Source organism: Parasteatoda tepidariorum, chromosome 9 (genome assembly GCF_043381705.1).
Source record: "Parasteatoda tepidariorum isolate YZ-2023 chromosome 9, CAS_Ptep_4.0, whole genome shotgun sequence".
NCBI lineage: Eukaryota > Metazoa > Arthropoda > Arachnida > Araneae > Theridiidae > Parasteatoda > Parasteatoda tepidariorum.
Window position 1 is genome coordinate 26,837,284 of NC_092212.1, and position 16,527 is coordinate 26,853,810.

Consider the following 16,527-nt stretch of genomic DNA (forward strand, 5'->3'; position numbering starts at 1 on the left):
GGGTTATAGAATTATTCCTTTTTTTTTTACTTTTGTAATTGAACAGAAAAGCTGATATTAAAATTGTAGAGAGAATAAGCAATATAATAACGGATTATAAAATGAAAAGGTAGTATGATAATTGAATAGCAAACTAAAAAAAGGGTTCTAGATTTTAAGCAAATTTTTATGAAGATAGAGATTATTTAAAAAAAAAATTTCGTATTTTTGTTTTGTTTCATTGTACAACTCTGATTTATTTCGTGAAGTCATTAAATTGCGGAGATCTTAAGTTACAGTGTTTAGAGTAAGAAAATGTTTCCCAACTAACCCCATATGTTTTTATCTTACTCTGTATAAATATATATATTTATGCATTATTATAGGTCATTCAAACCCATATTACGACTACTGTCAGTCTATCATACACCCGAGGCACAAATATGGGCAGTATGGGCTTTGGCAAATTTAACTAAAGTCTATCCAGAGAAATACTGTATGCTCCTGAAGAAAGAAGGTGGGATAACTTTGCTTGAATCGTTGTTACAACAAGGCAACCCACAAATCACTCGATTGGCTCAAATGACTATTGATCACTGCATGAGGTAAGACAAATATTATTTATGTACTAGCTGTACAGGGTATATACACGTACCCACGTATCTTTGTATGGGGTGGAAAAAAGGGATCAGTAAATGAGTACTGAACAACACTTCAAAATCATGCACAAAACTGTAATAATAATAAAGCTAAAATAATTTTAAAAAAATTTCTTAAATTAACCACAATCAAGCTACTTTCTTCTGTCTCTATATCTTCCAGGGGCGGTAGAAGCCTATTTCCTCAGTAACTATCACAAAAATGTACAGGATTGATGCAGCTGTAATAGGCACCAAATTTACTCATAAAATACTTTATATCTATATAAGAGTTTATTTGGTACATATTAAAACTGCTTTAATTTCCATAATGCCAGATGTGCTTTTTACCAAAATTAAGCATCATTAACATTGATAATAGTATGGTGACTTTATTAGGTTCTCCAAAACACAATTTTACACTTTCTCCATTAATTTTGTTTTTTTAGTGCATTGCTTATTTATTTATGTCAATTAGTAACTATTACTGAAATTAATTAAGCATCATTGATGCCAATTATAGTTTGCCTATTTTTAAGCACTCTTAAACAAATTAGTACCATTTCCAGAGATGCCAACTGCTCCGGACACGCCAAAATAATTTTAAAAAAACGGTAAATAACTACAGAGTAAATTTTGCAATTATTTGACTGTTATTGCTTTCTTTTTAGAGCGTACAGCACGACAGAAGTACTAGAAAATAGTGAATATATAAACCTACGAATTACTTAGAAATAGCGGTGGATCTTGATTTAATAAATTCAATTTAGATCTACTAAATTGAATTTATTAAACCAAGAATCACAATTGATAAACTACCACTTTAAAATATATATTTGCTGTCCAGAGCAAGTTGGCATCTCTGCCAACTTGTTTGCCAACAAATTTATGGAGAAATCTCCATAAATTTTGCGTTTTAGTACATAGCATAGTTCCCCTTTTTTATTCCTAAGGAGAACTCTGAAATTAGTATTATTTTTCCATTCATTTTGATTTTTAGTACAAAAAGTATTTTTTTATTTCAATTAATCTTCATTTTATATTATTAAGTTTTATAGTAACAAGTTTTAAAAAAATAACTATAAACAATATAAACAAGCAGTTTCAGGTCATGCTAGAGGAGTGTGATTTTTAGATACTACAGGAGTGTGATTTTTAGGATAATTCACAGAATTCCTCAAATCCCAAGACCGTTAATTCACAGACTTCCGCGAATCAATAATTTCTATCAAGACAAAATTTTCTCAGAGCTCCGCTTATCTTGAATTTCATTCCTTATGCAAAATCTCTTTAATGAAACATTTATTCTACCCTTACCAGCGCCCTCTTTTTTTATTACTAAGCTCTCTCATCTGCAATAAGGACTCATGTTAATTAAAATCNCCCCCCCCCCCCAGCAATGTTAGAGAAAAACGCAACTACAGAAATTTTCAAGAACACGAGACTGGAAAAAAAATTCCATAATAACTTTGGCTAGAATTATTGAAGTACTCAAGCAAACACAAAAGTATAAAATTGATACTCTAAAAAGGAATTCCGTAATGACAAATATTTACAAGATCATCCGCTGGAATAAATGCTTTTTTTTTTCTAATTTTGTTTTTAAAATTCATATTTTAAGAGAAGGAATTTTGGTGCAAATTATGATTTTTTAAAGATAAATTGTTTAATGAATGAGATATATTTGCTACCTTTTTTATTTGCCTACAATTAGAGCGAAAAAATTTTTAATACGTTCATATGACGTGGAAATTTCCAATTGCGTATTTTGGTAATCACTTTTTAACACACTCCATACCATTGTAAATCCGTGTTCAGTCTTTTCTATTCTTTTGCAGTTAATACAATTGATTTTCTTGTGGTTTTTAAACGGCTGATATTATTATGAAACACAAAATTTCGATCACACATTTTAGTTATAAATTTTTTATATGCTCGTTTTGCGGGCATACCATCATAAATACGTGCGGTGCTTCTATAGTTTTATTGGCTATTAATGCTACAAACTTTCTAAATAAATTTTCAAAAAAAAAAACTCTATATTGTTTATAAATTATTATGACACGCAAAATTCAATTTGTGCATTTATTTGTCAGCTTTTTTGACATGACGATACTGTTGTTTTTTCCATAGACTTTTTCAAAGTTATAAATAATATTTTCATACCATGTTATTAAAAAACGAGAAATTCTAATTTCGCATTTGAATAATTTCTTTTTGCTGTAGTTAATTTGGGCAAAATCAATGCGGCACTAGTATTTTTTATTATTTTTTTTACAGTTAATGCTGTAAATTTTCACATGATTTTTTGACATCTCGATATTCTTATGATACGGAAAATCCAAATTCTGCACTTGAGTATTCATTATTTGGCCTAATAATTCTATCCTTTTTTAAAATAATTTACTTGTCAATTATGACTAGTTATTTTTGTATACTTTTTAAAATATCAATATTTTTAATACGATACTATTTATTATAACATGTGAATCTCGAAATGTACATTTAATTACTCCCTTTTTTTTAATTAACTGCTTTTTTAATAACTCTTTTTTTTAATATAATTGTACAGATAAAGGCTTTAACCAACAAGTTTCTATATTTTTAAGGATAGGTAATGCAATTCTTTTCACATCTGGTGACCGTGAATGTCTGTTTTAATAGTAAGTTGTCATAAAGGGAAATAACTTCTTTTTTGTTGGGAAGAAGATAATTTAACTGGTGGTTGCCCTCAGATTGCTTTATAAAAATAGGGGATTAAAATTGTAAGAAGTTAACTATGTTTTTTTGCTTTTTATATTGATAACAGAAATACTTAAAAATGTCCAACAATAAAAAAAATGTATTTCATTTAAAAAAAATTCCTTTCATAATATAGGTCTAACAATTTTTAACTTGTTATAAGCATATTATTTATGTTACTTTAATATTAGCATTTTAACTGTGACTAGGAAATTTGTTGTAATACAGATTTCTTGTACTATGTCATACTCATTATATCAAGTTTTTATTATATGAAATGAATGCCTAAGTAAATGAATGTGGGAATTGAAACGTAGAAGTGAAAAATTGAATAAATGAATGTGAATCAGTTTGTAAGTGAATTAAGTCTTTATAAACTTGAAATTTGTAATGTGGTAGTTGATGATGACAGTTTTTATCATTAATGTTTATAAATTTTTAATTCATCGTTTCAGTATCGGTTTTTAATTCATCAGTTCAATCAATTTTTAATTCATCGTTTCTATTTTTACAATATTGACTCATCATTTATTATTTGTTCTCTCTATTTCTAGGTATGAAAATTGTGAAGACAGTGATATGTCTGATAATGATGATGTAGAAATTATATAAACTATGTTTTTCACATATGTTATATTGTAAATAGAAGTAACTCTAAAAAAATTATTTAGTTTGCAAATACCATGGCTTCTAAAATGGTATGTTTTTGTTTGTTTTGTTTTTTTTTAAAAGAAAAAACAACAACATTTAAATGTTTGTTGCTTGTAGCTTTTCCCTTTTACTATATTGGCTACATGTAACCTGGAGGAAGCTATAGTATTTTTTGTTGAATTGTTTTATTTTGCAAAGTCATATAATATTTGTATAATAAATTTATTTTTGTTTAGAAAAAACTTATTACAGAACTTGTTTTATTTTCCAAAATTCTTGAAAATTTAAGTTTGTAAAACTTCATTAAAAAAGCATATTTTAGATATTATTTGTTTTGTAAACATTGTAGAGCTTTTTTGCAATTCTTTGAAATTTGATTAATTATTTCATTTAAAATATCATTGTCAGCTTTTTCAAAAGACCACGAATTAAACATTTTGTATTGTTTTTATGAGAGTTAAAGTCAAATATAGAATATCAAAGACACTCAAATGTAAGCTTATTAGGAAGAAAAATACCTCTGAATGTCGAATTTAAGTGACTTTGTCATGTGATGTATAGTTTAAATTTTGAGATAAAGTATGGTTTTTCTTATGTATTAATGTATTTTAAATTTATTTCTCTTGATATATATATATATATTCTGTAATCCTTTGAATTGTCAGATTAAAATATATTTATAAGAATTCATTTTCTAAATTGCTTTAAATAACAGTTATTAAGATTAGTATTTTTGTAATTAATAACCATATTATATGCAATTGCATACTGTAGGGCTTTGATTATCCAAAGTAATTAGGACCAGATCTATTTGATAATAAAATTATTCAAATTTAAGTTATGTGCTTTTTTAATTAATTTTCTTCGATGAACACTTATTTATAGTGTGATCTAGTACTTAAATTTATTTAATATGTTACTGTTATATGTTTACTATTTAATAGATATGTTTTTGAAATGTATATAAAAATATAATAATTAAAACTTTACTTACACTCATGCTTACATTGGAAAAAGTACAATCTCATTGTGAATTTTTTACTGATTTCATTGATCTGCAAAGTTGATTTTATTGATTTATATACTTTTGTGAGTTTAATGAGGCTCTTGCAATTCCTTTCACACATAGTTCACTAAATTTTAATGTAGATAACATTATATGTTTCTTTTTAGCAGAAAAGGTAGCCATGGCATTCACTAAATTAATTATTTCATTATAGTAATAGTAATATACATTTCATTATGGTAGTAATAAGAAAACAATAATTAAAACTTTCAGACTTCTTCATCAAAATAAAAGCAACCAATGTTGCCGATTCACAAAGTGTTTATTTGTTACTTACATAAGAATATCTATTCTATGTAGTCATGCAGTATTTATTTATTTATTTTAATTTTGCTTATTTATTATTGAATTATTATTGATTAACTTCAACATATTATTAAAATTTTGAAAAGAAAAAACTAAGTGTGCATGCAAAAAAAAAATTCTATTCACTGAAATATCAGAGTAAAAAGAAATTCAGATAATCAAGGTTCTACTCTATTTTAGCAATTTAAAATGCATTGCATATAAATGTATAAAATATAATTTTTCTGCCTTAAACTGTAATAATTTGTTTTTAAGATTGTTTAATGGTATATAATAATGTGCTACAATTTTTATTTCTAATGAATTTGGTTATTTAATATCAATAATTTTAGTATTTGAAATAATTTTATATTTTACCATGTTTCACAGTAAATGTGTTTTGGGAACAAAAATAGTTCATAAGCTAGTCCATTTAAAAGTTTACTTAAATTTTGAAACTTATGTAAATGTTTCCTTACATATTTCTTAAATCTTGGGATTGCCATTACCAAATTCCTTTTCTTTTATATACTATGAGCAAAATTATGAATGTTGTTTGGAAGCTAGATTATCTATACTATAAGTGCAATATGAAAACAAAAAGGCAATCTTCCTAATAAGTTTATTCTCATTTTCATATTGTTATTTTTAAATGTACTATTGGAGCTTCCAGCAGAGCAGTTGCGTACTAGAGATGAGTTCTTGCTCACATTGAAGAGGCTAGAATACTAAATCCAAACCCATTCGAGAATGATATTTTTTTTTCATTTGAAATTTAATTGGTCAAATTAATAAATTAAAAATTTTCTAAGATGTAAAGTTTTAGAAGATAAAGACAAAATATATTATAACTCTTTATTTATGTGTCGAGATAATACTAATAAGTTGTTTGCACTTAATAATTTTTACTTTTTTTAGACTTAATTATTGAATAAAGAAATTTTTGTATCATTAAATAAAAACAACCTTTATAAAGCACACATGACGGTACAGAAATGGATGTACTATAGTTTCGGTTCTATAAATAAGAACTTCTCTCAGTGTCTGAACACAAAATTTTTGGTGTTTAGACACATTGGTGCTTAGACACTGAGGGTGGTTCTTGTTTACAGAACTGAAACTGGTACAGTAGAAGATCTTTATAACACAAACTTCAAAACATTAGGTTTTGCTTTATATAGAGTATTGTATTATATAGATTTTGTATTATATCATGACATTACATGTCTAGAACAGATCAATATTTATGTTTTAAAATAATTTTTAAATTTCAATGCATAAATATGAACTTAAGTATTTATAGAAAAACTTGAAATAATAAAGCACATTTGAAATAAAATTTAATAAGTTCATAAATTTTGGTTAGCTTTAAATGAAGGTTAATAGGTTTTGTAGAGAAATGCATTCTATATATCTTCTACTATGTCCATTCCTGTATCTTTATTTGTGCTTTATTTGCGTTTTTAATGTAATCTACGTTGCACAAAATATACCCTATCAGATTTTTGTATATTTGTTTAGATATAAAGTAAGGTCCAGCTTCTGTTATAAAATGATTGACTTTCCGATAGTTCATTTAGACAAGGGAAAGTCATTGTGCTGTAGAATTGTCATTGATACAAAACTCCCTACCATTAAATTCTTTAAATGATTGGCTTAAATGAATGCTATGATTTGGCTTTCAATAGTCTTCTTACAATGAATGGACTATGTGTGACATTTTTATCATGTGCCATAGTCTGTAAACTTCATTTATCTATTAAATTTTGACTTAGCCTGTCTCATCTCTATTACACACTAGTTCGCTTTAAACTAAATGTAAATACTTTTTTATAAAAAGTTTCTTTATTACTATGTACAGACATAAAGATTTATTGTTTATTTATTAAATTTTAGAAAGGGTAAAACTTATGACTATAAGGAAGAAAAGTACTGACATAACTATTTGCACTGTAAAATTTTTGTTGAACAGTAACTTTAGAGGCAATTTGTAAATTACTTGAATACTTAATTTAAAGTTACATTTCAAAGTGAATAATTACATATTTTATTTTTTATATTAATTCAATGAAGAGCTGAAAAACGAAATTTGCGCATATGAGATGGATATTGAGTGAGTTCATATGTTTCCTTTGATTTTTTTAAAATATTGCCTCTAAAGTTGCTGTTTTGAGTCACTTAATAAGTTCCAAATGAATGTCACATTGAAGTTGCCAAAGTAATATATTTGAGAAAGAAGAGTAAACTTTTTTTTGTGTGAAATTGTTTTGAAATCTGTTAGAAAATATGATACAATTTCTGTATTATCCTATCTTATTTATTTATGTTTTATTTTTTAAATAAGCCGAATTGAAATATTTTTTGTGTGCGATTATAATTTTGAGTAATATATTCTTTTTTGAATATTGTGCATATGTGAATGATATTTGCTGTTGATCATGTTAAGTGATACAATTAGGGTCACAATTTTCATTTGTGATTATAATTTTGAGTTATACATTCTCTTGTGAATATTGTATAAACATGAATGGTATTAGTTGTTGGTCATGTTAAATTATGTAATTATTGTCACAAATTTGTGTCAAATATATTAAAATGTGAGTCAATTTTGATTGAATGTTGTTAAAAAGAAAGCAACTATTTTTTGGTTAATAGGACAATAATTATTTGGCAGAAATATAATACTATTTCTAAGAACCTCTTTTTTCCCTCATTTTGTAATGAAATATTTTTGAAAATTCATTTTCTTAGAGAAAATTTTTATAACAAAATTTCACGTGCAGTTTTAATGCGATTAAAACTTACATATATTTAGATGTAATTACTTTTTGATTTTTGTAACAAGAAAAAAAATTTGTGTAGAAATTTTACATGCGTTTTTCATTTGATATATTAAGTAATCAAATAATTATTTTTAATAAATTTAATTTATTAATTTTATGCAAATTTTTTACAATGTTTTTCAAGTTACTCAAATCTATAACTTTAAGGAGTTGTTTTAAAGAAAAATATATGAGCTCACTCAATCCAATTTTCATTTGCGACGTTTTGATGCTCTTCATTGAATTATTAGTTTAAAATCTTTGTTTTCAAATTCAAACCTTTATTTCATTATTTAAATTATTTTCTTAATTCTAAAATTTTCTTAATTCTTCATTATTAAAATCTTTCTTAATTCGAACTTGTATTATTTCCCATGCATTCATTACAAAATCAGAAAAAATATTGATGATAAACTAATAGTTTGTCTATTTAAGTTATTACTTTTTTTGTAATTTGAGATTAGCACTTGTTAAATTAAAAACAACATTTATTGAATGATGTCTACGCTTAAAAAAACATTCGGTTCCAATTTTTTTTAATAAATTAATGTTAGGCAGGCTGCACACTGAGGAGATAAGCTGTGAGAAAGAGGCATGCAGGTGGTGATTTCTATACTTTTGCTTTTGGATGTGCGAAGGTGATTTGCACATGCTAAGGCAAAAGTATGGGAATCTGTCTCGCGTATGTCTCTTATTTACTGCTTGCCTCCTCAGTGTGTGACCTGCCTTATTCAATCTAAGAATATTTATTTTTTTCAACTGCATTAAAAATAATAGTGGGCTTATGTTTTAATGCCAGAAAAATATTAGTAAAAATTAACTTTTTCATATTATTGTAAATTGTTTAAATTAAAATGGAAGCATTTCTACATTCCTTTTTAAAGCATCAAAACAATGCTAGCAAACATATATACTTTCATAAAGGTGTTTCTTGTATTTTTTGCAGCTGATAATTGAATCAGTGTTTCTAATATGATTCATACAGGATCTTTGCTATCGACATTATAGCACTATATGAATGAGCTAGTTTGATTACATGGAGTTAATGGAGCACGCTTTGAATCGTTATCGCGGTTATAACGATTAAAACACTTTAAGTGTTAGAAAGTTTAATCAGTTTTAATCTAAACAGAAGAGTGGAAATATCCTTTTCTTCTCTTTTATTGAAATTATTAGTTAACTTTTCTGTTTCATTTTGTTTGTTGAATAAAATGCTAAAAAAGAAAAATTTTGTTTGCTATGGAAACTTTCCTTATGCTGCAGTTTTTTTTAAAAAAAGTTTAAATTTTAAAAAAAAATTGAGTCGCAACCGACCTTGGCATAAAATGATTTAGTTATCTTATCTTTGGTTTAGGTTTAAAAGAATTAATTTACTACTATTAATTGTCACTGTTGCTTTCGATATTTCTAAAATCACATATAAATTATATACAAGGTGTTCCGTAAAAACTGCTGTTAATGTGTATTTTTAGAATCTTTATCAAAAATGTAAATAAAAAGTATGCATAAGGGGTCGCAAATCAATATTTAACAGAGGAAAAAATTATATCAAAATCTTAAAAAATCACATAACATGAAAGCGAATGCTATGAATAAGACAGGTTTGATAGTGAGAGTAAGCAGAGACCAGTTTAAAGATTAGAAACATTCAGTTTCACCCTCCAATTGTATATATTTTGACATTTATTACATTACCCTTTCTCAACCGTAATTTGTCAGATTTCGGTAGCATTCTTGCTTTTTTCTTGATTAAATATTAATATTCTATTTTCTCATTTTTGATAAGGTTTCTGAAAAGTACATATTAAGGGCTGTTTTTACCATTACTCTATATATGTAAGGTCTCGACTCCAGAAAATCTTATTAAAGTTTTTGGTCCACATTTAAAAAAATTAATAATTGCTATTTGTCACTGCTTTTTCATAATTTCGTTCAATGAAGATATATACTTGTATTTTACACATAACTGAACTAAATATATATTTTACATTGAATTTTGTTCAAATTTTCGTCCTTAGTATACTTGTATAAAACAAACTTACATATATTTTCTTAATTTTTTCCTTACATTAATTTTTTCCTTACATTTATTTTCTCTAAAGTTGAATTGCTGAAAAATGTTTACTTAGAGACTTAGTACATATACTACATAACCATTTAAAGCACTATTATAAACTTTTTGCATTTTCCTTCAATTTGAACTAGGGAAATCATTCAGATGTGTTTGTTTTTCTTTCTTCTAATGGTTTAGTATCCTCAATGTAGAAATGCTCTTATAAATTGTGTAAAATAGCTTGTCTACTTAATACATATATCGATTTTTTTTAAAATCAATTCTCATTATAAATAGATGAATGGTACTAGATTCTTTGAACATATGTCCATATTCCTGGTTTGAATGTAGTATTTAATTGTACTTTGTATAAAGGTGTTGACACATTTTAATGTACATTAGGCAACTTAAATACTTCACTGGTCCTTTTAGCTAATGTATAAATTATTTTGATCTGTATCATTATCAAGTTCATTTATTCACTATGAACAATTTTCAATTTGGAGGTATCTTTCCACTATTACCAATATGTATATTGAAAATAAAACCTGTGAAAATTTGTTTTATTGATTGTTTATTGTTATAGGTTGATTATAATAGGTTTTATTGATTTTTTCAAATTAAAACAGTACAAGCTGCTTTCTTAAAGATCTGGGATGACCGGATAGTTAAATAATTGTGCATGTTTAGATGCTGCGCACTCACAAACACAGTGCAGGGGTGATTGTGCTCCGGAAAAATTCCGAATTTTTCACTAACAGTGATCCAGACGTTTCCGGAAATCGAATTTTCAAAGGTGGAACTTAAAAACACAGTTTATTTTATTTGTTTGTAAGGGAAAGCCTGAGAGATACTTTATAAGCTTATATTCATGATTAATATTCATTTTTTATCAGTTAATAGTTATTGTAATCATAAACTTAAGAAAGACATATTAGTAAATTTCAATTATTTCTGCATGTCATCATAGGTATGTGTAAAATTTTAAATTTATTTTAAGTAAACTAAGAAATATTGAGAAACGGGAAAAAAAAACCTTGTTTTAATTTTTTTTTCAATTTAAACTGTTTTTTTTAACTCAAGAAATTTTTCGGAATTTTGACCTTGGCTCACAATCACCCCTGACAGTGTGAGACATGACAATTAATGTCCCCTCCCGTCCAAATTGCAATAGTCAAACCAAAGTGCATACTATTCAACACAGTGTGGAATGGCATGTCAGTGGAAACGAAGTGCTGTAATACCACAAAGTTTTGCCTCAAATTAATTATTTTAAATGGTATGATGATAGAAAAAAATATAGATTCATACATTCCAACTTATACGGACGTTGCAAAAGTTTTTCTCAGTGACATCTATGTTTTAAGGTATAAATCAAATTTTAAAAAAAGAAGGAAAAACCTACATGAAATTAGTAGTTTAAACATGCAATATCAGAAATCATCTGGGAATATCAGCAAGATATTTGAATGCAGCTTTGGCAAAAAAAAGATGCTTTAAAGGAGTATTTAACTCTCCTTATCTTGTGCCAATAACAGATAAATTAAAAATATGCAGCCTACATGGAAGAATGCAAAAATAAGGGAAGAGAAATTAAACAACCCTCTAGAGGTAAAGGGTATTGAATTGAAGGAAAAGAAATACATACACAAGGAAAGCAAAGAAGCAGCTGAAAATTCTTCTATTTAGAAAAGCTTTCGAAAGAAAATGATTTGAAGGGAGGGAAGATAGCTCATATATACTAATGCATGGTGCGTAGCGTTTTTAAAAAGTGCTTATTTTCGATAACTGTTTTTTAAAAGCCCTTAAAGGTGTTTCTTTCATTGGATGTTTTTAAAAAGAGCTTAATTTTTCCTTTTCGAAAATGAGAATTTTTTTTTTACCATGTCGATTTTCGCCACGTATTATGCAAAAGCGTGCTTTTCATATTCAACGTTTTCATAATTCATTCAACAATCTATTTCGGCGTACCGCCGGTCCATAGCGTATGAAAGCGCTAATCATTTTACATGATTGATGAAATACTTGCCAGTCCACATCTGTGTCTACTGAGCTGGGTCCGATAAGATTCCAGCACTCTCGTGTATAACTCTGCTGCATTTTGCAAGATTTTCCCAATTTCAGGCTTCATTTTCCAACCTCTGAAATCGAACCGAAAAATATCTTGATTATTTTATAATGGCTAATATAATGAAGAAATAAGTTCTTTTTCAGAAACTAGTTATTTTATCCTGATCATGTAAAGTCTTTGAAAATTTTTTCGCATTTTGTTTATGTATGTTAAAAATATTTTTTGTACTTAAAAGGTGCTTATTTTTTGTTGAAAGATTTGGCTGCGCACCCTGTAATTGGTGTCAAGAATATGAAACCTGGCCGTGAAAAGAAACAAAAAAAAATTACTTAAATGAAAATCAGTTGTTATTACATATTTTTTCTAAAAAAAAAAACCTAGAAGGAATAATAATAAAAAATTTAAGTTCTTTTTTTTGTTGTTTAATAGCCATTTATTTTTGATAAAACTTATTATAAAAAAAGACAAATATTATAAAATTTACAACAAAAAATCTTAACAGGTTTATTTTGATTATAGATTTCCAACAAACAATTTGTTTAAATTTTTTTTCTCTCTTTCAACTTCTACGTGAGCCCAACTCAAAAATCCTGAAAATTTCTTAAGTATAATCATTAATGACGAATTTCAAAAAATAAATGTCTTTATAAATTTAAATCATTATTTTCAAAACATGAAATTCTAAATAAATTATATGCAGCATAATTTAAATCAGTGATTCCCAAAGTGGTCTATATCGACCCCCAGGGGTTCATGTCAAAGGGGGAAAAAATTGGGGGCCAACGATAGTGGATCTCGTATAAGCAGGTCGTGACTTTACTTTTGGTATTTCATGAATGAATGGAATAATGAAGATACACTGATAGTACCTGTTTACTTACATTATAATATAAAGACATGTATCTATCTACACAATTTAGAAAAGTAGCTATGAAGTAAAAGTTTTATCAAAATTTAAGTTATTAGGATTATTTTCTGATATATGAAACTGAATTATTATAAACTAGCAGTTGCCTACAGCTCCGCCCGCGTACATTTTTATTTTCTCTGCGTATAAGGTTTTATTTTGTAACAAAAAATTATTTTTTGAGCTAAATTGGTTTCCGGTAAATTAATTTGAATTTAATTAATAAATGGATAAAATTAACATGTGTATTTTCTTAAATTTTTCACACTACAGTTAGAAATTTAAATCTTTCACAGTGAGTAGCACTGTTCCAGCTGTCGAAAATACATTTGAAGTTAATGAATTTATAAAAAATCAATATCAGGTAAGCAGGGGGTCTACGAGACAAAAAGTTCAGGAACCACTGATTTAAATGGATAATTATGTATAAGTTTACTTTTATGTCTAATCATATTTATTCTACCAGAAAAAATATTTTTAAATGAAAGAGATGCCAAATATAAATTCTAGTTCTATATAATATACAAGATATATATAATAGTTATATATAATAGTTTTAAATAAAATATACAAGAATTTGTATACATAAATGTGATCGATGATTCCTTGAAACTTCTAGAGCTTGGATTTCTGGATAAGGTTAGCAAAAAATCAGGAACACAATCATCTCCGACTTCTAGCTGTATAATATATTGATAACAGGAAACTTGAAAAAGTGTAATATTAAAATTACTGATCAACAACTTCAATTTACACTTGTACTAGCCCTTGAATTGCAATTAAATCACAATAATACACGAGAACTAAAGGAAAAATCTACCTATTGTCACCTTTTTGACAAACCTGCAGGTCCATAACTTTCAGAATCCTGAAACAATCCTTTCATTACCATTTTTCCAAATTGTAATAATTATGATTCTATTTTGTGTGCTTGCATCCTTCTAACTTGAAAGGTAATTTTTGTCAGTTTTGAAAAAAGCAAACTTAAAACTTATTTTTACTTCATTATTTATTTTTCAACTTCAGAGTTTCTAAATTTAAAAATCTTATGCAACTGAATAATTTCATAAAATTACACATAATAACTTATAGACAACCTTAGTTATTGACAAAAATATTTTGCACTAAATTCTATATTTTCAAATAATTTCTATAAGAGAACATGGCAGGAAATACTAGATTGACTCTTAGATTAGTTAGATTATCGCATGCAAAATGTGCAGGCAATAATCCAATATCTACATAAGTTAAATTGCATCAAAGATATTACATTGACAAAATATTTTAAGTTAGAAGCAAAAATTATTGCTTCTAACTAAAATAAGTCAATTATAAGACAATACAAAACAGAATATCTGATTGGAGAATATTTTACGTATTTTAAAGATAGAAAAAAAAAAGAGACAAGGCAAGATCATTGAAAGCTATTTATTAGTAGTTATCATATTATTCAAACAGAATCATGAATAGCAACATATATAAATGATTCATAACACACATGAGGTTGCAGTATTTACAAATATGCTACTCTATGGATTTCTTCAATACTCGACTTCATTAGCGATTTCACTGTACTTTTTCTATCACAAGTGGTGCTATAAAGAAAAAAATTATCCTTTTAAATGTCATAGAACAATTATATATTTAAATACATATTAAAATACAAAATAACTATTTTATATACATATTTTTTTAAAAATTCTTTTATATCCTAACCTTCTGTACCATGATAATGAAAAATAAAAGTTTTTATTATTTTATCTTAAAGAAAATCTCGACTTTCATGTCAATTTGACAATAACTATGGCATAGGTTCAAAAAGAAAAAAGTTTTGATTTTATTTTTATGTAAAAAGAAAACACAATTTTCCAATTATTTTATTGACACTGCACATTGTACACTTTATGATACCTGGAATGTAAGACATACGTTGTTTTTTAATCCCATTTCAGCTGTAACTAGAAAATTTTGTTAGAAATTAACAAATGAATTAATTCTAAAAAGCATATTGTGTGATTTTCTACAGTAAGTGTGATGTGAACCACAAAAATATAAATTTTCTTATCATTTTATGCAATATTTTCTACTTTGTTTTTTCAATGTATATCATTTGTATGTAGTAATGCAGGGTTGGCAGGTTTCTGCTGACGAATGACGTTCTATAAATACAAAACTATTAAGGACGTTTTCAAGTGTCTCAGTTTCTATTGGTTATAAGCAGTTCCTATAATAAAAAGTCAATCCTGTAGTAATGTGAACATATGCATGCTTATTTAATAATTTACAAAACAAAATTCAGAATACACATGATAATTTTATAAGAATTGAATTAATTTAATAATAAAATATTACTAGCATAGATTTTATTAAAATTTTACCATAAAATATAGAAACTATTTTATTAAAATTTAATAATAAAATATAGTCAATACTTTATGACAAAACCACATTGATTTTTGTGTATTGTATATCATAATTAGAAGATTTTTGTACCAGCAACTACGCTGAATTCATTACAACATTTGAGAACAATAATACCTAATAATAGACATTTTACTATGTTATGACGCAATCTGCTTTAATACTGTTTCGAGTGGAAACAAAATATATTTAAAGAAAATATCAAAACCCGATTGCATGAAAATTGATACCACAGACTGATTTACGCTAATTTACAATGATACAATGTGATATACATCATATAGATATAAAAAGAAAAATTACCGGCTCGAATCAAGCCAATTACAAAAAAGTAGGTAAGGCAGGTTTTTAAAACAGCAGATCTCGCTTTCCTCTTCTCCTCAACCGGATCAATCCTCTCAAATTTGAATGGCTGTACACGAAACATTTTTAATAAATATTACTCTTTGAAGATTCTATTTTAGATAATTCAAAGAGATGAACAACACGAGACAGTATTTCAACAATTTTTCAGCTTAGGTAAGTGCACATTATTTTGATTGATAATTGATTGATCATTACATATACTTCCTGCTTGTTTCTGCCTAGTTCTGGTTGGGCAATGAATGGTATTTCCACACTAGATAGCGCTGCAAACTCTTTGCGGCCTATATTTCCAGCTTAAGTTTATTCTATGCGAAATTTTCTTGTGATTTTCTTGAATTATGAGATTTATTTTTTAGTTGTAGTTGTAATTCATTTACGTCGCACAAGAGCACAATGGGCTATTGGCAACAGTCTGGAAAACATCCCTGAACATGATCCGAAGACATGTCATCACAATTTTGATCCTCTGCAGAGGGGATGGCACCCCCGCTTCGGTAGCCCGACGACCTGCACGCGAAGTCGAGCA

The 16,527-nt window shown here is 26.9% G+C and overlaps 1 protein-coding gene across 1 annotated transcript in view; it reads left to right on the forward strand.

The window, feature by feature from the left end:
- LOC107452429 (protein zer-1 homolog) overlaps nucleotides 1–10,797 on the forward strand; it is a 39,200-nt gene extending 28,403 nt beyond the window's left edge. The window contains exons 14-15 of the mRNA XM_071185775.1: nucleotides 349–584; nucleotides 3,914–10,797. Coding sequence (XP_071041876.1) covers nucleotides 349–584; nucleotides 3,914–3,971 — 294 coding nt within the window. The 3' untranslated portion in view covers nucleotides 3,972–10,797. The remainder of the gene's footprint in view (nucleotides 1–348; nucleotides 585–3,913) is intronic.
- The last annotated feature ends 5,730 nt before the right edge of the window (nucleotides 10,798–16,527 follow it).